Genomic DNA, 23,161 nt, shown 5'->3' with positions numbered 1-23,161 from the left:
CCTGTGTCTTGCCGACCAGAACCCTGGGGACCCTTGTCTGTGATGTTCAGTGTGGTGTCGCCGAGCAGGTGCTGGGTAGGCGTTTGCTGAGGAGGGCACAGCTTGCCACCTCCCACACGGCAAACCCCTGCCTCCCCCTCCAGCCTCATTTCCTTCCAGGAACGTTCAAGGCCATTAATGCCAATGTACTTGTATTTCCTCCACATGCACCATGCTCATGATCCATACTTTTGCTCATTCTGGGCTTTTCTAATCCTTCCTCCTAGAGTTCCTGGCTGGCTCAGTCAGCAGAGCATTTGGCTCTTGTTGTCAGTGTCATGAGTTCAGGCCCCACGTTGGGCATAGAGCCTACTGAAAGAAAAGAAAGAAAGAAAGAAAGAGAGAGAGAGAGAGAGAGAAAGAAAGAGAGAGAAAGAAAAGAATGCTCTCCCTTTCTTCTCTGCCACCATGTGCCTGATAACTTCTGCTCAACCTTCTAGAAACTGGATCCTGCTTGAGTGTAGCCTCCTCCAGGCTCTCCCTCACTGTGAGAAGTAAGCTCACCGACCAAATCAAAGGAGGGACGCGGAGCCTTGGAGCCCAGTGAAGCCAGACTTAATCAACATTCTTGCAAGAGCAGGTTTCTGACAGACAGACACACTCGGGGGTGGCTACAGCAGACAATTTATTTCCAAGAATGCAAGTCCCTCCCCTGGTTCCTCACTGGGTGAGAGCTGCAGAGGTGACAGCCTTACCAGATGTCACCCACGCCTGTGTAAGGTAAGAAGTAGTCTGGTTGGAAAAGTATGTTCCCTGAGGTGATGCAGAAACCTTCAGTCCCTCCTCCCTTTGTTCTTTGGCACATGCAAAGCCTGAGAAAACCCTGCTAAATGGAGAGGAGAAGAACCAGAAAGTGAAGATCTAGGGTCTGGGACTCCGTTGTTGGGGGTGGTTCACACATTATTTCAAACAGGTTGTAAACCTATCGGTAACTAGCCAGCACAGCTTTTATTTGGTATTTCTGAAAACAAATCTCCCTTCTCACACTCACCCTCGTTCCTCCCTGCCAGCTCTCCCTGCAGAGGCCTTTTTGTGGGGGCCTCCGGTACCCTTCCCTTGCCACATTGCTGAAATTATATTCCCCCGCTAAGCTTTAGATTCCTCAGCAACACGGGCTGGGTCTCTTTGGTTTCCTCCAGTTCCCCGCCTGCCTCCTCCAGGCAGAGCCTCGGGCCCTTGGGAGAGGGTTGGGGAATGCACCCCAAACCGGGCCCTTGGGAGAGGGTAGGGGAATGCACCCCAAACCTGAGAGAGTAGCCTTAAGGGCCTCAGAGTCATTTCCGGGAATCAGGTGGGCTGAGAGAGGCCTGATTACCTCAGGGCACAGGCAATAAGTAAAATAAGTAAAACTTTGATCAGATACAGCCGCATGCCATGGGCCTCAACTGGGCAGACTTGTTTTCTGCGTTTTAGGATGAGAAAGAGTGTAGCGGTTTAAGACTTGGGAGTCAGAACCCTGGGTCTGGGGCGCCTGGGTGGCTCAATTGGTTAAGCGTCAGGCTTTGGCTCAGGTCATGATCTCACAGTTTGTGGGTTCAAGCCCCGCATTGGGCTCTGTGCTGACAGCTAGCTCAGAGCCTGGAGCCTGCTTCAGATTCTGTATCTCCCCCTCTCTCTGACCCTCCCCTGATCGTGCTATCTCTGTCTCTCAAAAAAAATTAAAAAAAAAAAAAAAAAAAAAGAACCCTGGGTCTGAGTTCAGACTCTGCCATGTTCCTAGTCATGTGACCTTGGGCAAGGTATACAACCACTCTGTGCCTCAGTTCCCTCATCTGGACCGTGAAATAATAGTAGAACCTTCCTCACTGCATTGCCAGGAGGACGAGATGAAATACTGTACGTAAGGTTTTAGAACCAAGGCTGGTGCTTAATTGTCAATCACTATATAGGTATTTGCTAATATGGTTTAAACTGCTTTTTAAAAATTAGCTTAAAAAGTGAGTCAACGTGAAGAAAAGTGCTTGGTGAATGATAGTACAAGGAAAAGGTGGACCAAGTGCAGAAACCTCAAGGCCAAGAGGGCTGGGGCTATTGGCCTCGCTGACTTAGAAGTGCCTGGGTTCAAATCCGGTCCCTCCAGCACCTGTGTGCCTCAGCGGCTCTCTGGTTCTCAGCTTCCCAGAGTGGCCAGATCACCAAAAGCCAATCTGTTTGACCAGCAGATAGATGATCAGTTTTTTCTTTTAAGTTGTAGTTTTATCTCTGGCCTTGCCCTGGACATTTTATAAACAAACAAATATTCCTTTCTTTTTTTTAACGTTTATTTATTTTTGAGAGACAGAGACAGAGCGTGAGCAGGGGATGGGCAGAGAGAGAGAAGGAGACACAGAATCAGAAGCAGGCTCCAGGCTCTGCACTGTCAGCACAGAGCCCGATGCAGGGCTTGAACTCACGAACTGTGAGATCATGGCCGGAGCAGAAGCCGGCAGCCACCCAGGCGCCCCTCAAACAGATATTCCTGATCAACCCGCCCTCCCGCCTCTGCCTGTTTCTACTGCCGATGCCCCAGCAGCTGTCCAGTTCCCTGACCCTGCAATGTCCCTCTGCCCCTCCCCCACCCGCCCTGCTGCTCTTGCCGCCATGTCTGCCCCTTCTTCTACTTAAAACCACCACAAAAAATTACAAGGAGGGCCCCCTGCTCCTTTCTGGGGTCTCACAGGGTCAAAACTATTTTCGTAATACTGCTAAGACATTATTTGCCTTTTCTACCTCACTCTTCCATGAGTAGAGTGTTTTCCAGAGACTACGTGACCTTTGATATTACAAAGGATGTATGCGTATGCGGAAGCAGGAGAATCCGGCAATCTCCCATGAAGCCAGACATTAAAAAGATTTGCAAAAGAGTAAAACAGTCAGTCTTCCCTAGAGCTTTTGTTTTGTAAAAGTTATTTTTTATAAAAATATGTTATTTCTGTTAGTATATGATGACATGAATGTTAATTTAGATAACCGATAAATATAGATATCTAAAATTTTTTTAACGTTTATTTATTTTTGAGAGAGAGGACAGCATGCCAACGGGCGAGGGGCAGAAAGAGAGACACACACAGATTCCCAAGCAGTCTCCAGTTCCGAGCTGTCAGCACAGAGCCTGACATGGGGCTCAAACCCACGGACCATGAGATAATGACCTGAGCCGAAATTGGGTGCTTAACCGACTGAGCCCCCCAGGCACCCTGATAAATATATGTATTTAAATAGGCAAATGAACAAGTCATCCTTTTACCACACTTGATCTTAGCCGAAAGGCCGAGAAGCGATACAAGTCATCCTTTTAATGTAGCAAAAAGAGAAGATCGTGGGCTTTTATGGGCTTGGGCCCTGCCCCCTGCCCGGGCAGCCAGTCATCCCAGTCAGAGGTAATATATTTGTCTGATGGCCTCTGGCAGGCGCAAGACTGAAATGTCTCCAAAAATCCTCAGGAATTTAGAGGACTGATTTTCATCAAGTTTTCCTGGAGTCCAGTTTCCCTAGAGGGAGGTAATAACGCCTTCCCCTTGTTTGGACAATTGTTTCTCAGGATTAAATGAAATAATATCCTTAAAGCACCTGAGCATGACATTTCGCAAACCGCTGGTTCTCCGCAGAGCCGGGCCTGCTCGGATGGGCTCAGGGGCCTCTTGGCTGTATGGCGGCTTGGCACGGAGCAAGGGCCCCCACTTTACCCCATCAGGGCAAAGGATTTGAAGTCTCCAGACCTGGGTTTAAGTTGAGACTCTACTACTTTAGGAGCTGAGTGTGAAAAGCACTTCATAAACCATAAATAGGACCAGCACGGGGAGGATCACACAGCCCTGGGTTTAGGTCTGGAACTTTGGGAGGGGTGGTCCTAGGTTTATAGATTTCCACATCTGAACACCAGGTAGAGGGGCAGAATCTCCTGAGGGAGTATTTTGAAGCAGGCCTAGGGGTCTCCGTCTCTTGTGACTTTTCATCTCAAGCCTGTCTTGGGTTTTAAGTACCCTTTTATGCCACGTGAGGCCCAGCCATCCCAAGTAGACCTGTGTGTCTAGGAGTGTACCCTCCTTGTCTGATCTCTGGGCACTAACACTATCTAGAACTATCAGTGAGCATTCCAAAGGACTAATTCACAGTGAGATACCGTTTCCCCAAAATTGTTTTTTCGGTAACAGTAATGGCTGTCGAGGAATAAAAGGTTTTTTTGGTCAAAATTAAAGAACGGTATTTTTTTGCAAGACTTAGCAGAGCTTTCCATATGCTAATATGTACTGTAAATCTCTGAGCGAATGCGGAAATGTATATGTGATGTTTCCCAAAGATGTTTGACCATATAACTCTATTCCAGGACCGTCACCCAGGATTAGTTTGCTAGGCCGCACACTTTGGGAAACGCCACACTAAGCTTTCTGTCTCACTCCTCCTGAGCGTCTTTGCTTTTTACAGGGGCTGACGTGCTGGTGTTTGGGTTAGGAAACTACAGCACGAGGCCGAAATCTGGCCCTGCTTTTGTAAATACAGTTTTATTGGAACACAGCCCTGCCCGTGGACCTAGGCATTGCCTATAATTGGTTTCACACAACAAAAGCAAAGTCGAGGCTCCTGAAGGGGAACATACCGTTCACAAAGCCTGAGGTGTTTACTATCTGGCCCTTTACAGAAAAAGTTTGCCGACCCCTGCTGAAACATTTCTCAACTGGGTTAGCTATAACTTTTGGAGAAGCAGCATTATGCCAGGAGAGACATGAAGCCACAATATCAATGCTAAAAAGAGATCTGCTTGGAGGGCCAGGTGAATTCAAAGGTATTTTCAAGCATCATTTTATATTTAAAAAATGGACACACCATGGAGTAGAATGCAAATTTTGCATACATTTCAAAAACAAAAGACTTCAAAAAATTTCTCAGGCCTCGGGCTAGCTAAGCATTGCTTCCCTCCACCAGGACACCCTCATACCTAACCAAATCCCTCATACCTAACCAAAACGTTTATCGTCCTCCTTTCCCAGGGAGATTTGGATGGAAGTGCTTGAGAAATGCTGTTTTGTAGGGAAGACAAAACAAAGTTGACGTTTATGAGTCAGTCAATGATGAGTGAAGGAAATCAGAGGCGTTCACACGAGCTACGCTTTTGCAGGCAGGTGAGGCAGGCTGTAGCTAAGCGCTCTTTTACCATATCTCACAGAATCAGCACACCAAAGAGACACATGTAGGCTTCTGGGTCTTTGGGTCAGACCTGTGCTTGAGTCTGGGCTCTCCCATTTAGTACTTTTATGACCCTGGCAAAGTTACTTTACTTACCTGAGCCTTCATTTCCTTAGGGTGAAATGGCGATTAACATGCAGGGAAAGTGTTCTGCGCCAGGTAAGAACTTAATAAGTGTTAGCTACTAACATGTCAGCTAAATTTCCTGAATATGTAAAGAGCTCTGAAAAGTCAAGAAAAAATAATCAAAATCAGTTGAAAAGTGAGCATTTTACAGAGAAGGAAATACAGGTTTTAAACAGAAAAGATGCAACTTCACTCAAAAGAGAAATGAGTCCACAACTCAAATGAGATACTATTTTTCACCTGTTGGATGGTACGGGTTGAAAATTTTGATAACATTCTGTTGGAGAGAGTAGGGAAAGAAATATACTCATGCAATGTCGATGAGACTGCAAATCGTTACCACTAAATGCTTACGCTTAGACGTAATTCCACTTCCAGAAATTTAAACTATGGAAACAGTTGCACATTCTAAACAGTTGAACAAGGATGTTTTCTAGAGCATTTTGTGTTTTTAAATGTCCATGAATGAGGGACTAGTTAAATAAAATAAAAATACACACTGTGGAATAATGTATAGCTATCAAAGAGAATAAGACAGCTCTACGTGTATTTATACAGAATGAGCTGAAGGCATGTTACATGAAATAAGAAATGGGGCAAAATAGCAGGATAGTGTGTTACTAGAGGTGTAGTTGTAAACATATGCATAGATAACTTGTGCATATATGCTCATATATGTATAGGATCTCTCTGAACTAGTTCATACATTAGTTGTGAGGCCTTACATAATCTAACCTTCCCCTTGGCATCTTGTGTGGCCTCCTCTGACTCATCTCTCCTCTCTGCTCCACTGCACCTGCATTGGCCACCTTGCTTTTCTAGAACATTCTAGGTACCTGCTTGCCTTAGGACTTTGTAATGGGTGTCATGGAGGTTATCCTCAATGTCCACAGGGCTCACTTCTTCCCTCCTTCAATAGTTTGTCCAAACCTTACTTTCCCAGGGAGGCCTGCACTGACCACCCTAATTTTTTTGACCACCCTAATTAAAATGACATCCTTCACGCTTTGTTTCCTCTTACCCTCCTCTCCTTTTTCTATAGTCCTCAGTGCTTATTGCTTTCTAACATTCTATTATTCGGTGTGCTTAGGCACTATGTTTATGGTTTATGGTCTGTTTCTCCCGAGTAACGTAGATGTGTATACTCTATGAAGGGCGGGGATATAGACCAAGCATGTTTCACCCAGTAGGTGCTTGGTAAATATTTGCTGAATAAGAGAATGGAAATATACACAAGAACTGGTGATGGTCCCACAGTGGGGGAACCAGGGGATGGGAGGTGGGGATGGGCAAGAGACTTGTCAGTATACGCCCTTGTGTTCTTGTACCACATCTGTGTTAACTGGTAAACACATAATACAAATATTTAGCTCGGCCAACAGGTTCCTAGAAGTGGAAGTAACAAGCTGAATCCAGCCCCATTATCTGACATACGATGGTCCAGGTCCAGAGGAATTAGGTAATTTGGCTAAGGTCACAAAGCCGGGACTTAAATCTGTACTTCCCACCCCAGAGCCCTAGCTCTTTTATTATTTTAATGTTTATTCATTTATTTTTGAGAGAAAAGTGTGTGCACGCAAGCAGGGGAAAGGCTGAGACAGACGAGAGAACCTCAAGCAGTCAGCACAGAGCCTTATGTGGGGCCCGAGCTTATAAACTGTGAGATCATTACCTGAGATCACGACTGAGCCACCCTGATACCCTGAGAGCAAGCTCTCAAGCATCATGCCATAGAACCAGCCAATTTAATGTAGTGTGACAAATGCTAAGCTGAGGTGTCCCAAAGGTGAAGGTTTGCTTCTGTCTGCCATTTCCCATTACAATGGACTCCAAGGAATGGTCTCAGTTCTTTGGATATATGAGATCTTGCCTCTTTTGTGCATGGCTTGAAATCAGTGGGACTACTGGGCTTCTGCGTTTGGGGATGCTTTATGAGACTCTCACATCAAAATAAAGTATTAATCTCAGTCCCTTGGTAGTTGGAAGCACAATGTTCCTGAATCCTGCACCTCTAGGTGTCTCTTCTGAAGCAGCCAAGGGGTCTGGAGGATCTGCTACATGCTTGGGGATGAGGGAAGGATTTGAGGGCACTTGGCCTTGTCAGAGAATAATGGGAGTATTCCCAGGAGCTACTAAAGGCTGGCTGTCGGGCTTCTGGAAGAGCCCTGGCTGGTGGGAGGCCTTCTGAGCCCGGGCCAGGTGGTGGACCCGTCGCCGCTGCTGCAGCCAGTAGAGCATCTCCACCTTGTCATGCTTCATCTTGTCCAGGTATCGCCGCCCCTTAAAGGTCACTGGCTCACCAAAGACTGACTCAATCTCCTCCAGGAGGGAAGCCAAAGGGGTCTGCACTAGATTGATCTTTCTGTGTAGGCGGTTGCGGAGCTGATTCTCCTCCAGGAAGCGACTCAGGCCCATGTCAGTCTTTTGGAAGAAGCGGTTGGGGTCAGAAGCTTGTCGCTCAAACCATTCCAGTTTCTCCATCAACATTTCCCGCAGCTGAATGGGTTTCAGGGCTTTCTCCCAGGCACTCACCAACGAAGGCAGCTGCTTCAGATGAGCGTTGGAGCTGTACTTGATGGCCATGTCCAGCCGATCCTTGTCAGGGACCTCAAGCATGGACCACAGCCGCTCCAGACGCTTCTGCAGGTTCAGGATTTTATAGGGTTCTCCCAGGGGGCTGCTCCTCTTAGGTCCTAGCCTGTGCCCCAGCACTGTGTTCCAATCCCACTCTCCTGGCACAAAGTCTGGTTCTTCATCTTCCTGCAAGGGGGGTGGGCACTGAATCTTTACGGACTCTTTGGCAGGGGCTATGACCTCCACGGGGACATCCTTCTCATACATTTGGAAGATGACGTGGAGGAAGTCTGTCTCCTGGCTGGTGAGGAACTTGAAGTAGTCAGTCACAGACAAGGTGGTTTTCTGCCAGTTCATCCATGGAGTTTTGTTTGACCACTTCTCCCCGCCTTTGCTTGCTTGGAGTGATGTGAGGGATAGCCTATCAGAGCTGGATTGTATAACATTGGCTCTCTGGGAATAAAGTCCCGCTAACTTGGGATTGATGATGCAATGCTGTTTTTCTTGATGTAGAAAGGCTGAGGACAGGTAGGTTGACAAGTCTTTATTGGCTGCAGGTTCGATGAGGGGTCCCTGGTCAAAAGAGAAGTGGTCAAGAGAGACACGGCCCATCAACTCCTTGTAGACCTCCCTGATGTTATTGGCAACAAAGTAACCTCTATCCATTGCCTCAATAAGTTTGGGTTCTAGTTCACCAGCCAGGTGATTGTATAGAACTCCGGCCCCACTGACATGGAAGGAGTCCAAAAATTTTCTCTCAGAGACCTGCACAGCAGCTGTCTGGACCACAGCCTGATTTCCTAGCTTTAAAGTAACAGTTACTGGCTGTGGTTGAAGGGGACGGGATTTGGGGCCCTGGATGCCCCACTCCCCAGTGGCTTCTTCCTCTTCGAGGCTCTTCAACATTCTCTGCAGTTCCGCCAAGCGATTCGCTGCAGCTGGGCGGTGCATCAGAGCCCCTAGGAGTGGGGGCAGGCCTGTGTCCAGTGATGAGTAGTAGTGAGTCCTCTTCAATTTCGTGTGACTTATCATCCGTTTCAGGTCCTCAGCCACTGTGTCCTCTGCCAGTTCTGGTTTGCTCTCTGGAGCTAGGACCAGTGGGGTTAAGGGGCGAGGGGGGAGTGGAGGAAGGCCCAATTCATCTGCTAGCTTCCAGCCCTCCCGCAGAGAGGGCATGGACTGGCCTCTGTGTAGGAGCTGGGAGTAGAGGGGCAAGTGGGAGGTAGGGGGAGCCCCGCTGGCTGGAGTCACGGAGTACTCGGGCAGTGACACAATCTGTGCAGAACTGAGGTCGGTTTCTCTCTTCTTCTGCATGGAGGACAGCCACTGGAGACGTTTCTTCTTCAGCTGGGGGATGGACTTCAGTTCCTTCACTGGATCCGGTTCAGGCTTCCTGAGAAACACCTGCGGGCGGCTGAGTTGGATGAGATAGTTCAGGTTGAGGCTGCAGGGCGGTCCTTGGGCGAAGCTGCTGCTGCTGTGAAGCCAGGGGGTAGGGGAAAGCTTGAAAGCCCCAGTAGGGCCTACAGGACGCAGCTTGTGCACGCCGCGGTGCGCCTGCTCTACCTTCAGCAGGGTGCGGAAGTCGGCGAACAGGCAACGATAGACCTTAGGGCTGGTAAGAAGGTTTGTGCAGTCCCTGGCGAGGCTGGCGGTCAAACGGGTGAGCGTGGCTGATTCAGTGAAGACACTTGCGGAGGTCGACATGGTCTTCAGCAGGTGCAGGTAGTGTAAGAAGAGCTGCTCGCTACTGAGCAGCACGTAGACCAGGAGCCGCTTCCGCAGTCTCTGGTTGTTCAAGTGGTTTAGACTAGGTTCGGCGGGAGGCTCCTGCCAGCTGCACTTCAGCTCATCGAGGATGACCTGACTGAAACGGAGACGGCCTTCGGTAGGCACGCGCACCGCCAGGCCACTATTGGCCAGCCGCTTGGCCACCTGGCGGCACAGAGACGCCGCCGTCAGCCGTGAGACCGGCAAGGGCAGAGGCGTCGGGACCTCTGGCGGGAGGCGCTTCTGAGATTCTGGGAAGGTCGCCTTGCGGGGGAAGAGAGACAGTGGACCCAGCAACCGGTGGTAATATCGCTGGAGCTCGGGCTCGGGCTTGGGCTTACAGGGCTCCATTTTTGCGGGGGCCGCACCGGAGGTCCGGCGTGAAGAGGCCAAGTAGTTACTAAGGCAACCAAGGGCCGGAGGGCTGGAGTGCGCCTGCGCAGGCAGTGTCTGCCAAAGCGTTCCGCGCAGGGGGCGGGGTTACGTGCGCCCCCGCCAGGAGGCGGGGCAAAGCGTGGTTTCCGAGGCCCCGCCTCTCCGCGACGCAGTTAGAGGATTGCACCTGAGACCTCGAGCGGTTTAGGTCTTCTGGCAGGTGACTAGGTCCAGGATGGCTTCGGACTCCGGGGACCGCGGCACCGCCTGCACGGTGAGGGTCGAGGCCTCGTGTGGGAGCCTCTCTGGGCAGAGAGCCTTGGCCCCCAGGGTTAACCCAGGAAGAAGGGAAGGAGCAAGCACCTGGGGCGGGGCCTGGGGCCTCCCCGGAGACTTGCGGGCCTCTTGGCTTTGACGGAGGGTTGGGGTGTTGGTCTTGGAACGATCATGACTGATAAGGAGGGCACTTGAGGAGGGGTCACGTGAGGACGTTTTCCTAGGCTTTCCGGGCGGCCAAAGGGGAGGTAGTGAAGCAGGGTCACGCAGGAGGGGGTCCCCAACTCGTCATCAGCCCGTCCCTGTCCCCCTTGCAGCTGGAGTTCGCGGTGCAGATGACTTGTGAGAGCTGCGTGGACGCGGTGCGCAGGTCCCTACAAGGAGTGGCAGGTAAGAGCCAGAAAAACCTCAGATAGTCTTGAGGCCTCTAGAAGGAGCCGGGAAGTCTCCTAGACCAACCCTACTTCCATTTACAGGTGTAGAAATTGAGACCCAGAGACAGGAAGGAATATGCTGTTTAAAAACATTTTTATTTATTATTGAGATACACAGAGAGCATGAGCATGGGAGGGGCAGAGAGCTAGGAAGACAAAGAATCCAAAGCAGGCTCCAGGCTCCGAGCCGTCAGTACAGACCGGTGCAGGGCTTGAACTCACGAACTGTGAGATCATGACCTGAGCCAAAGTCGGACGCTTAACCGACTGAGCCACCCAGGCGCCCCAGGAAGGAATATTCTCAGTCACACAGAGACGCAGAGGCAGAGCCTAGAGTGGGATCTCAAGCCTGCCCTACCAGAGCCCTCTACTGGCTCTGACACAGTGGTGTCACACATCTCAGGTGCCCAGAGGATGAGGAGCTAGCCCCACTTACAGAGGGCGTTCCCTGGATAACAGGCAGCTCTTGCTTGCCCAACAGCATAATCTTGACAAAGCAAACAGTAGCCCTGGCCATTTTCCATCCTAGGCAGTTCCTGATCCTTATAAGCCAGTTAACTGGTCTGGAGGTGACCTGGCACAATCAGAAATATCTGAGAGGGCAAAGCCACCAGTGTGACACTGGGAACTGCCTTCCTGTGATTCTGTTAAATGTTCATCCAGTCATTCAGCAGGTATGGACCAGACACTGGGGGCTTTTTAGGGACAAATGTTTCAGACACAGTCTGCCCTCAGGTAACGATGAGCATGCAAGCATTGCTCATGGAAGAGAGCAGTTCTGGGCAGAGATGAGATGAGAGGGGTTCTGAAGCTAGGGCCGCTGTGGCGCTTGGCCTGTGCAGGGCATCCGTAGTGGGTAAGGGTGTGTGCTCTAGACTCAGCCTGTGGCCAGATCCCCTCTTTGCCACTGAACGGCACTTAGACTTCATGCATGTTACTATTTAGGCCTGTTTCTTCAGCATTTAAGCGGGCATAATAGAAGCTACTCTTCAGGACTGCCATGAAGAATAAGTTAGTTAATACATGTACGGGGCCCCGGGGTGGCTCAGTCAGTTGAACATCTGACTTCAGCTCAGGTCATGATCTCTCGGTTCGTGGGTTCAAGCCCCGCGTCGGGGTCTGTACTGACAGCTCAGAGCCTGGACCCTGCTTTGGGTTCTGTGTCTCCCTCTCTCTCTGCCCCTCCTCCATTCATGCTCTTTCCAAAATAAACATTAAAAAAAGTATAAATAAAAAAAATACATGTAAAGCGCTTTAGAAAAATCTTTGGCATGTAAGGAGAGCTCACTAAATCTTAGAAATTATGAGAGCAAGGGGCACCTGGGTGGCTCAGTCAGTTAAGCCTCTGACTTCAGCTCAGGTCAACGTTCGAGCCTCACGTTGAACTCCGTGCTGACAGCTCAGAGCCTGGAGCCTGCTTCGGATTCTGTGTCTCCCTCTCTCTCTGCCCCTCCTCGCTCATGCTCTGTCTCTCTCTGTCTCAAAAATAAATAAAACATTAAAAAAAAAAAAGACATTATGAGAGGAAGGCTTACAGTAGGCGGCAGTCTGATTGGGCAGAGGCATTCGGGGACAGATACGGAAGCAGAGAGAGAGATTTGGCTCTCTGGGAGGCCTGGGATTTTGGAGAAGAGGGTTCTACTCTTCTAGGAAATATGTGGGAGAAAGCTCCAAGCCCAAGGCTTACTTCCTTGAACGCTTGTCACACATCCTAGAGTTCTCTGTGGTTTTGTTTTCTCTCTTACTAGGCTTTGAGCTAAATAAGGGCTGGCCTGGTCGCGCTCTGCACCAGCTGCACTGAATCCTGCCCAGCTGGGGAGCCAGCCTTGGTTCAGATCAAGGTCAAGAGTTGAGGAAGTGCATATCACAGGGAATTTCCCACTGGGGCCCTCCCACTTGAGAAGCAGACAATCAGCTCTTAGGAGACCCCAGAAGAGAAACCTACCCGCATGGAAGCCAGTCCATCAGAAAGTCTTGTCTGCTGTATATCTAAAATATATTCAGAAGTGAGCCTTCGTTTTTCCATACTTTGGCCTTGACACTGATGCAAGTCACTTTACCTCTCCCTGAACGACACAAGAACCTCGTCTTTGGACTCCCTGTTGCTTCTGTTGCCGGCTCCAATAGCTTTCCCATACAAAAGCCAAGGCGATTTTTAAAATTGTACCTTGGGGCGCCTGGGTTGCTCAGTCGGTTGGGCATCTGACTTTGGCAGAGGTCATGATCTCATGGTTCGTGGGTTCGAGCCCCGCGTTGGGCTCTGTGCTGACAGCTCAGAGCCTGGAGCCTCCTTCAGATTCTGTCTCCTTCTCTCTCTGCCCCTCCCCAGCTTATGCTCTGACTCTCTCTTTCTCTCTCTCTCTTTCTCTCAAAAGTAAATAAACATTAAAAAAATTTTTAAGTAATAAAATAAAATAAAATTGTACCTTAGATGATATCACTGCCTTGCTTAAAATCCTCTAGAAGTAATAATGTTTGAGAGTGTCCCAGGGGCCAAGCACTGCTCCTTTAGGCCTTTAATATTTCTCTGAAGAAGGTAGTGGTATCTCCATTTGCAGATGAAGAAACTGAATAGACAGCCCAACAGAAAGGTTGAGTAACTTGTCTAAGACCACACGTCTAGTATGTGGCAGACTCAGAGTTTCAACTCCAGAGTCCACATTCTCAACCCCTGTACACTTGGCTTCTCCCAGTGGCCTCCCATTGCATTAAAATTAAAATCCAGAGTCTTTCCTTTTGGGCGTTGTTTGGTCTTCACTTATAGCTTCGTATCTAACTATTCTCTTATTTATTTATTCATAACTTTTTTAGAGAGAGAGAATATGCATGAGCAGGGAAGGAGCAGGGGGACACAGGGGGTCTTAAGCAGGCTCCACACCCAGTGCGGTGCCCGAAGCAGGAGTAGATCTCATGACCCTGAGATCATGACCTGAGCCAAAAATCACGAATCAGATGCTCAACCCACCCAGCCACCCTGGCGCCCCTCTAACTCCCTCTTTACTCTTAGCTCTGGCCACACTGGCCTTCCTCTCTTCTTAGAACATGTCAACGTTGTTCCTGCCTCAAAGTCTTTGGCCATGTAGTTCCCTCTTTGGAATACCCTTACCTGACTACATTCGGGCCTTCACGCAGAGGTTCAAGGAGACCTTCCTTGAGCGGCCTAAGTGGCTTGTCCCCCATTTGTTCCCTAACACCTGTTTCACCGATCATACTTTTCACTCTTTGAAACTCTGTTGTTTGTGCGTATTTGACATTTGTACCCCTGCACTGGAACAAGTGCCGTTTCATGGGTTGGAGTTGTGACCTGACTTGTTCCCTGCTCTGCTTGCACTGCCTGGAACATGGCATGTGGCAGGTGCTTAGTGTATGCTTGTCAAATAAGGCAAAGTTTCTTACACTATGTGCTTATCTGAGCCCCTGGAGCCTCAGAACATCAGCCTTTGGGACTCAACCCTACTTCTGGTGAGACGAGGAGACCAAACATGGGCTTTGGGGTTGGACAGGCTGTCTTCCGAGCCAGGTGTGTCGCCCCCTGGCCTCACCTCACCTGCCGGATGCGGACAGTGTCATCCTCCTGATGTGTGTAAGACAGAGCACAGCTCTTGGCAGACCCCGGAGCCAGACCACAGAGGTCTCCCATTACCCTTCCTGAGTCCCCTTTGCGGCCCTTGGCACCCAGAGGCATCTCTGGGGGAACCCAGAGCTCCCAACGCTTCACAGGCTACCTGGTGGCTCAGGGTAAAATTTTGTTTGAAGTCAGGGCCAGTCTGGTAATTTGGAGGGTTTTCTTCTCCCAGAGTCACCCTGAACTTGCAGGAGAGGGGATGCGTGTGACCGTGTGTTCGTCTGCTGTCTTGCAAATTCTACTCCTCCTACATTTTTCCAACAGTGTCGCTGCTGCTGCTGCAGGGGACCTGAAGACACAAGCCTCTGAGAGTCCTGCCTCTCGGGCGCTACCTCCCCCTAATAGCCTTTCCCAGTTTTGCCCCCTGGGCTGTTATTCCCATCTCTGCCTGATGGTTAATCCACACAGAGTCCGGCTTCTCCCACAGCCTGTGAGCTCCCTGAGGACAAGGACCAGTGCTTTTCCAGACCCTGACCTCCTCCATGCCCTGCACACCCTTGTTGAAAGAATACAGAGGAGGGAAACCAAAGATGCAGGGAAAACCAGTAGTCCGTGCAGCTTTCAGTTCACAGGGCACCAGCTCACAGGGTGAGACGGCTTATTTAACCTTTGTCTTCTGGACGGCCCACCGCTCCCCTGGGCTTACCCTGTGGAGCAAGGGACACATTTACTAAGAAAGCAGAATGGTGGAAGCCCTGCCGGGGAAAGCGGCCTTAGAGCTCCCCACCCACCACCTGCACGCCGGCTAAGGGTTTGAGAGCTCTCTTAAAAGGCGTGGGAGGCCCGAATATCTGAACGAAGGAGAAGCCCCTTCTCTTCCTTCTTTGAGTCGGCTCAGTGGCCCTCAGAGTTGGGCGTGTGTCAGTCATCCCGCAGTCCGTGCGCACACAGGGTGACTTTAGGGCTTTGGGGGGCACCGGAGACACACTGACTGACTTTGAGACCTGACCTCTGTGGCCCACACACAGCTCCTGCGCCCTTGGGGGAAAAGGGAGCTCTGACAGGAGGACAGAGGAGGGGCAGGTTTCCAGAGCAAGGTTTCCAGTTCCCCGATTTACTACACTGTGCATCTGAGCAAGGTTCTTAAGTCTCTCTGCAATGTTCCCATCGGTGGTACAGGGAGAAGAGGACCCGCCTCACACAGTTACTTGAGTGTCCAATGAGCTAATATGGGCAAAGTATAAAAAAGCCCACAGTGCTTGTGTGGAAATGTTCGCTCTCATGATGATGGTGCTAGCACCTTCCCTTTTACTTTTATTTTTATTTTAGAGAGAGCACATGTGCACACAGCAAAGGGAAAGAAAGAGAGAGAGAATCTCAAGCAGGCTCCACTCTCTGTGCAGAGCTCAATGCACGGCTAAATCTCTTGACTCTGGGATCATGACCTGATCCAAAATCAAGAGTTGGACACTCAACTGACTGAGCCCCCCCAGGCTCCCTAACCCCCTCACTTTCTAAATTAATTTATTTTGAGAGAGAGGGAGGGAGCAGGAGCAGGGGAGGGGCAGCGTAAGAAGGAAAGAGAGAACCCCAAGCAGGCTCCATACTGTCAGTGAGGAGCCTGATGCGGGGCTCGATCTCATGAACTGTGAGATTAGGACCTGAGCCCAAACTGAGAGTCTGACGCTTAACCGCCCAGCCACCCCCCTTTTTGATACGTGTGACAGTTTTGTTGACATATAATTCAAATATCATAAAATACACCCATTTTAAGTGTACAGTTCAATGGTTTTTAATGTTCAGAGTTGTGCAGCCATCACCACTATCGATTGTAGGAATCGTACACTTTGCTGTCACCTTCCTATCCCCCCAGCCCCTACTCTGTTGTCGCTCTAGGTTTTCCTGTTTTGGACACTTTGTCCATAATGGCATCATCTAATATGTGGTCTTCTGGGACTGGTTCTCACTTAACATGTTTTCTGGGTGCATCCCAGTGGTGGCACTATCAGCCCTTTGATTCCTTTTTATCTCTTAGTGGTTGAGAAATATTCCATTGTATGGATGCACATTTTCTTTCTCTTTTTTTTTAATGTTTATTTATTGTTGAGATAGTACCAGCAGGGGAGGGACAGAGAGAGAGAGGGGGACAGAGGATCCAAAGCAGGCTCCCCGCTGACAGAAGTGAGCCTGATATGGGGCTCAAACCCACGAACTGTGAGGTCATGACTTGAGCCGAAGTTGGACGCTCGACCAGCTGAGCCACCCAGGTGCCCCTGGATGCACATTTTCTTTATCCATTCGTCAGATGATGGGCATGTGGGCTGTTTTCTCCTTTGGGCTATCATAAATAATGAAATGCTGATGGCCCACTTTTGTAAAAACACCTTAAATAATTACCTGTCTTTCTTAAGTTATAAATAACTCCTGGCGTGTAACAAGGACACACAATAATCCTGGGGGTAAGGTGGCGGTATCCTCACTTTATTTATAAAGCCACAGACTCAGAGGTTGAGGGCCTTACACAGCCAGCAGGCAGCTTCCGAGCTTGCCTCCAGCCATGGGAAGGTTGGTGGAGATGAGGTCGGGGAATTGCCCCAGGGGTGTCAGCCCTCGACTGCCCTCTCCCCGCTCTTTTCCCCCAGGCGTCCAGAGTGTGGAGGTGCAGCTGGAGAGCCAGATGGTCCTGGTGCAGACCACCCTGCCCAGCCAGGAGGTGCAGGCCCTTTTAGAAGGCACAGGGCGCCAGGCGGTGCTCAAGGGCATGGGCAGTGGCCTATTACGTGAGTAGCCACTAGGGCCCTGGCCTTGGCTTCCTTGGGAGGGAGGGGGGCCTGGAGCCGGTGCACATCTAAACCATAGGATTTGGGGGTTTGGGGCTCAAGCAGCTTTGGGGAAGGCATGAAAGGTATGTGGGGCTCCCTCCTTGCCCTTTCTGAGCTGATGAAGGCGTGGGGTGGAGATGGCGAGCCAGCCCAGGTGTCCGCTACCTTGCAGAGAATCTGGGGGCAGCAGTTGCCATTCTGGAGGGGCCCGGCCCTGTGCAAGGGGTGGTGCGCTTCCTACAGCTGACCCCTGCGCGCTGCCTCATTGAGGGGACCATTGACGGCCTGGAGCCTGGGCTGCATGGACTCCACGTCCACCAGTTTGGGGACCTCACAGGGAACTGCAGCAGGTAAGTCCCCTGTAACTTCCCCGGTGGCACATTCCCCCAGCTGTGCACCCACCATGTGCAGAGGCTGTATTCAGCCGTCTACGCACGCTTTCACACTCATTCCTCACAAGTACTATAAGGCATATACACACAGACCCAGTGTACAGATGAGGAAACTGAGGCTCAATCAGAGGCCCCAGGGCATGTACCTGGTAGAGTGGGATTTGAACCTTGATGTTTCTGCTCGTAGCCACCTTCCTGCCTCTGAGAAGGAAGTAACTCCTTGACACAGAAGGGCAGGCCGCCGTGTCGGGGTGTTTGTCATTCTGTGATGTGATTAGTTGCTTACTCATCTGCGTCTCCCCCCAAAAGTTTATTGAGGGAAGGACCCACACCTGATTCTTCTCAGTGCCCTCAACCCAGAGCCTGGTACGAGTGAGCCTGCTTGTCGAGTGAGTGAGTGAAATAAAGAGAGAGGACGGCTCACCTGGCCTGCGAGCCACAGTTTTGCTGCCTCCCTGCTCCCTTTTCTTCTTAGCTGCGGGGACCACTTTAACCCTGACGGTACATCTCATGGGGGCCCTGAGGACTCTGACCGGGTAAGTGGCCATCTGGGTGAGGCTTAGGCTGCCAGGGGGCCCGAGGCCTCAGGCGGGACAGGCTGCTCCTGGGGCCTTAGCGTACGATTCCTTTTTGGTGGGGCCCCCTCGCTTTATTTTGTCCCGTTTAGAAACATTGACCCGCCCTGTGGTTAGGGCTGCCCCCCCCCAAGAGCTCACAGGCTGGTGAGGGAGACCCCCAAGGACCCCGTGGTTCCAGGGCAGTGAAGCAACCCTTGCAGGAGCCTGTGGGAGGCCCCGGGAGCCCATGGCAAACACCCGATCTGGCCTGAGCCCAAGGACATGGGCAGTGGGAGAAAGCTTCCTGGAGAAGCTTAAGGTGTGGACGCTGAAGATTTTGCCTGAATGAAAAAGGCCATTCCTGATGGTGCAACTCCCAGCCTGGAGTTTCATTTTTCACCAGGAAATTGTTTCCCGTCGGCAGTGAGTTGCATGCTGCCTTGGGTTTTGCTTCTCTGAGTATTACTTGTTCTGCTAGTTATTCCACATTTTCCTGTAAGTTAACTCCGTTTTTTTCTTAGGTTTGGTTATTTTTAATGCTATAATCTATCACGGAAGATTTTCAGACATTCCAAAGGAGAGAAACTTGTCCCAAATTTCCATGGCCCTATCACCCAGTTTCAACAGTGACCAATTCATGGCCAGTCTTTTCTTTTTTTAATGTTTATTTTTGAGAGAGAGCACACGTGTGTGCGCACCTTCGTGCATGAGTGGGGGAGGGGCAGAGAACAGAGAGACACAGAATCTGAAGCAGCTCCAGCTTCGAGCTGTCAGCACAGAGCCCGACGTAGGGCTCAAACTCACAAACTGTGAGATCATGACCTGAGCCGAAGTCTGACGCTCAACCGACTGAGCCCCCCAGGTGCCCCAGTCATTTTCCATCTATACCTCCAGCCTTTCTCCACCATTATTTTGAAGCAAATCAAGACATCATTTCATGTAATTAAGGCCGATTTATTTATAACAAGAAACTTAATACTGTCCTAGAGAATGGAAAACCAGTACTTGTGGCCCTAAGAGCAGGGTCATTGTGAAAATGATCATTGGAGGCCAAATAAATGTTTGTGGAGTCCTGGAGTCTTGCTGGGTTCTGGCCTGCAAGGTCTGCTAACTGAGGAAGGCCTGCTTTTTCTCCTTTACATGGAGATTAGCGAATGTTAGAGAAGGTGTGGAAGACAGAATTAAATCTTTGTGCTGGGTGTCATCCACGAGCTGATTGCCCTCCCTCAGGGATTTAATGTTTCCTAATGCCCAGTCACATCCCCTTTACTTCTGGGGTACGTGTTCCCGCTGCACTTCGAGGCTCAGTACCAGGGCAGGCTCTGGGGCCTGGTCCCGATCCTGGGGACTGGCAGCCCCTCTTTACACCCTCCCAGGACTCACAAGCTTCCTTGATTTGTAATTTCTTTCTGATGAAGGTTTGCAGCCTTCTGCCACAAAACAAATGAAGCTACGGTACGTGTTTCTTAATTCCTGTACCTTATTTCTTGGACTTTTGTCAGCTCTGTCACATTTCCGATGGGCAGAAGTTTGACTCCTTTTCCCTCCTGCCCTGGGAAGCTGCAGAGGCGTCTCTGTCGGTCCACTGTGCGGCGCTGTGTTTGCGCTCCGCGTAGCAGTGTTCTATCACTGCGAATCAAATCATTCCCAACCTGGGGGTTTAAAACGGCAAGCGTTCATCATCGCCGTTCCTCTGGGGCAGGAACCTAGGTGCAGCTTAGCTGGGGGCCTCTGGCTTAGGATGACTATAATCAAGGTGTCGGCTAGGGCTGCAATCATCTCAAGACTCATGTCGCCGTTGACTGGCCTTAGGTCCTCACTGACCGTTGGCCAGAGACATTAGTCCTTTGCCACGTGGGCCTCTTCCTAGGGGGAAGCCCAGAGTGAGTACGCGCAAGAGGGTGTCCAAGACGGAGCCGTTCTTTTTGTAACCTAGCCTAGTAAGTGACGTTAGGTCCAGCGCACGCACAGTAAAAGAATGCACAGGGATGTCACTACAGGGAAGGTGCATCATAGAGGCTGCTGTCCCCCTCGAGCCTTGCAAGGTGCTGCGTAGGAATTATGCAGGCGAAGAACAGTGAGCGGGAATGTCAGGCATAGCTGGCGGGGGGGCGGGGGCTGGGGGAGACTCCATAGGCAGAGCCAGGCAAGGAGCATTCGGGAGCTGGCAGGACTGGGTCTCTTAGGAAATGGAGGCCAGAAGGGTGAGGGACCTTCTCGCCCTGCGGTAGCCCAGGCCCCTCAGGGCAGGGGATGAAAAGGGGCTGGGCCCAGCTGCTCTACTGTCCCCAGGTCCTTGATAGAGATAGAGGAAGACTTGAGCCAGAGCTGAGCTGCCACAGCTGCCATGATGACTGACAAATTCCTTTTGGATTTCTGCATCTGCTTTTGCCCAGCTGGAAGTGAATTCTGTGTGGGGATTTACACCAGAGCCGGCCTCCCTTTGCACCTCTCCTAACCGGTGCTCAAGCTGCCTTCCCTTCTCTCGCCTCCCCGCCATCCTTGCTCTTCTTGCGCTGTGCTTGAGGCTGCCCCAAAGCCCAGAGGAACCTTGCCATGCCCCTGCCCAAAGCCCTTTTGGCTTCCCAGCGCCTAAGGGCATAGGCCCTGCCCGGCTGCTTGGCGTGACATTCAAGGCCCTGCCGCCCCTGGTTCCGCTTCCCCAAGGGCAGGGGCAGGAGTGGACTGTGCTGCTGGGTCATGCCCCCCGAGCCGCACTGCCAGGCTGCTTGCCCTTTCAGCCCAGTCCTGAAGATGCTCCTCAAGGCTCCGTATCACCTCCCCTTCCTTGATCTGTCTACCATAAAGGTCGCCAACACAGGCTAACAAAAAAACTGCCAGGTGTAAGCAGATGTCTCTCTGGGAAACGAGAGAAAGCAGAAGTGGCGCTTCCCACTGCTTGTCAGCCCCGGCCCCCAGTGACATGCCCTGTGACCATTCTTCCCAGCGAAGCCACGTGCACCAGCCCACACTGGCACAGGCACTTGCTTCTGCCTAACGCGTCCGACTGGGGACAGTTTATTTGCACAGACGTGGGCCTCCGTGACTTATCAGTAATGTCCAGTCACCCGAAAACCCACTCGCTGCCGTACTAATTCTGTGTTTCATAATCGCTAGTCTGTTCGACGTCTGTCCCCCCACCATGCTTGGAGCTCCTCGTGGGTGAGGACTGCATGTGCACGCTACAGCATGCCAGCAGAGTGTGTCTGATGGAGGAAGTGCTTGCTATATGTGTTAGGACATTTTTGATTACCTTCCAAGGGAAAAGGTAGGCAGAGCCAACTTCTGGGGAGGGCAGGTCAGGCTCTTTGCTCCCTGTGTTTCTTCTCTCTGTTCCTGGAGGCTGGGAGTCGGGGAACGGTGCTGGCTGGCTGCCTCCCGTGGTCAGGAAGCCGAACCTGGCCAGCCTGAGCCCTGGGGAATCGCCTGCAGCCCGCCAAGGGCTTAGAGTCCATGAGAGGCTGGAGAACTGGGCTGCAGGGAGGGTGACAACCTGGAGGAGAAGCGGTCTGGTCCAGTGTGCATGACTTCCTAGGAAGGGGTCACTGGCCAGGATTTTGGTCCCAGGGAGGGAGCACCTCGCTGCCATCCTTGTATCCTGGACCATTCCGTATCTTACCAGACTGCACCCAGAGGAGGACACTGGTATTTTGGGGAAGGGGAATCAGATACCGGGAAGCCAGACGCTGAGGGCGGTGCCCCACGTGCCCCTCTCCTCATCTCTGTGTCCCACCGCAGCACCGAGGGGACCTGGGGAACGTCCACGCTGACCCTGATGGCCGGGCTGTCTTCAGGATGGAGGATGAGCGGCTGAAGGTGAGGTGGAAAAGAAGGTGGGGACCGTTCCCAATAGGCCCACTGTCTGAGGCTCTTATCTGCCCTCAAAGGTGTGGGATGTGATTGGCCGAAGCCTGGTCATCGATGAGGGAGAAGACGACCTGGGCCGGGGCGGCCATCCCTTATCCAAGGTCACGGGGAACTCGGGAGAGAGGTGAGTGCCGCCACCCCCAGCAGGAGGCCAGCAGTGCCCCACGGACAGCCAGCCCCGGAGGAGCCCAGACCGGTTTCCACTGCCCGCTCCTGACCACACATTCTCCCTCAGGCTGGCCTGTGGCATCATCGCACGCTCCGCAGGCCTTTTCCAGAACCCCAAGCAGATCTGCTCTTGCGATGGCCTCACCATCTGGGAGGAGCGACACCGGCCCATTGCTGGTGAGGGACGAAAGGAGCCGGCCAAGTCCCCTGCACACCTGTGAGCGTGGCCTCGGCCTCGGCTGTGTGACTGTCCTCCCAGCTGAGCGCCTCCTCTTACAGAGAGACGGGCAGGAGCCCCTGCTTGCCCAGTCCCAGCAGAGCTCGGGGACAGGCTGCATGGGGGTGCTGTGACGGTCCCTTGGCAAATTAAAGTTTTATTTTCGTATAGAACTTTGAGTTTTGTCTGTGTCCCACCAGTGTCCCTTTATGGGCTTGGTGAATAGTCCCCCTACCTCCCTCCTCCCTTTGAGGACCACCTCTTGGCTTTGGAGCCAAGCAAAACTGGATTCAAATCCATGCACTTCCCGAGGGCTGCGTCCTCCTCCTCAGGGCCAGTGCAGAGCCTCATGGGGCAGTCACTTCCGGCAGGGCAGGTGCTGGTTCGTTTCTCTCCATGGATGGACCTGTCGCCTAGATTAGGGGCTGCAGGTGGCCCTCTTCTCCCTGCCCCATCAACCCAGTGTCAGACAAAGCCTGTCGGGGAGGAGAGGGGTGAGGCAGAGGCACGGGAGAGCCTGAGAGTTGTTGGATAGCCCCCGACACACTCCTCCCCACGCTGGGCCGTGCCTGCGGCCCGCTGCTTCCGCACCTGGGGGTCAAGAGACACCCCTGGATTCTCCCAGTACAGCACTCCCCCACCCCCCACTTTTTAAATTAATCTGGCTTGAGTTCTTTACTCACAAGTAAAAGACTTAAAAAAATTTTTTATGTTTATTTATTATGCAGACAGAAACAGAGCATGAGTGGGGGAGGGGCAGAGAGCAAGGGAGACACAGAATTTGAAACAGGCTCCGAGGCGTCAGCACAGAGCCCG

At 51.5% G+C, this 23,161-nt stretch overlaps 2 protein-coding genes across 2 annotated transcripts; one reads left to right on the top strand and one right to left on the bottom strand.

Annotated features, from left to right (window-relative positions):
- Nucleotides 1-7,026: 7,026 nt before the first annotated feature.
- On the bottom strand, nucleotides 7,027-10,023 carry CCDC87 (coiled-coil domain containing 87). The gene has a single exon (XM_029957705.1). The coding sequence runs from the start codon at nucleotides 10,021-10,023 to the stop codon at nucleotides 7,429-7,431; it is 2,595 nt and encodes an 864-aa protein (XP_029813565.1). The 3' UTR covers nucleotides 7,027-7,428.
- Nucleotides 10,024-10,190: 167 nt separating this feature from the next.
- On the top strand, nucleotides 10,191-22,518 carry CCS (copper chaperone for superoxide dismutase). The gene is made up of 8 exons (XM_029914760.1): nucleotides 10,191-10,321; nucleotides 10,641-10,713; nucleotides 16,965-17,102; nucleotides 17,317-17,494; nucleotides 18,012-18,072; nucleotides 21,832-21,909; nucleotides 21,981-22,084; nucleotides 22,196-22,518. The coding sequence occupies exons 1-8, from the start codon at nucleotides 10,283-10,285 to the stop codon at nucleotides 22,347-22,349; spliced, it is 825 nt and encodes a 274-aa protein (XP_029770620.1). The 5' UTR covers nucleotides 10,191-10,282; the 3' UTR covers nucleotides 22,350-22,518.
- Nucleotides 22,519-23,161: the final 643 nt, after the last annotated feature.

The sequence above is a fragment of the Suricata suricatta genome, chromosome 11 (genome assembly GCF_006229205.1).
Source record: "Suricata suricatta isolate VVHF042 chromosome 11, meerkat_22Aug2017_6uvM2_HiC, whole genome shotgun sequence".
NCBI classification, from domain to species: Eukaryota; Metazoa; Chordata; class Mammalia; order Carnivora; family Herpestidae; genus Suricata; species Suricata suricatta.
This window is presented reverse-complemented; position numbering and strand designations above follow the sequence as displayed.

What these genes read in the sequence shown, in the direction of transcription:
- CCDC87 (XM_029957705.1), bottom strand. Translation starts at nt 10,023, where the DNA reads ATGGAGCCCTGTAAGCCCAAGCCCGAGCCCGAGCTCCAGCGATATTAC.
- CCS (XM_029914760.1), top strand. Translation starts at nt 10,283, where the DNA reads ATGGCTTCGGACTCCGGGGACCGCGGCACCGCCTGCACG. An exon ending in ACCGCGGCACCGCCTGCACG is followed by an intron (nt 10,322 to 10,640) that starts GTGAGGGTCGAG and finishes TCCCCCTTGCAG; the next exon opens with CTGGAGTTCGCGGTGCAGAT. An exon ending in CTCACAGGGAACTGCAGCAG is followed by an intron (nt 17,495 to 18,011) that starts GTAAGTCCCCTG and finishes TTTTCTTCTTAG; the next exon opens with CTGCGGGGACCACTTTAACC.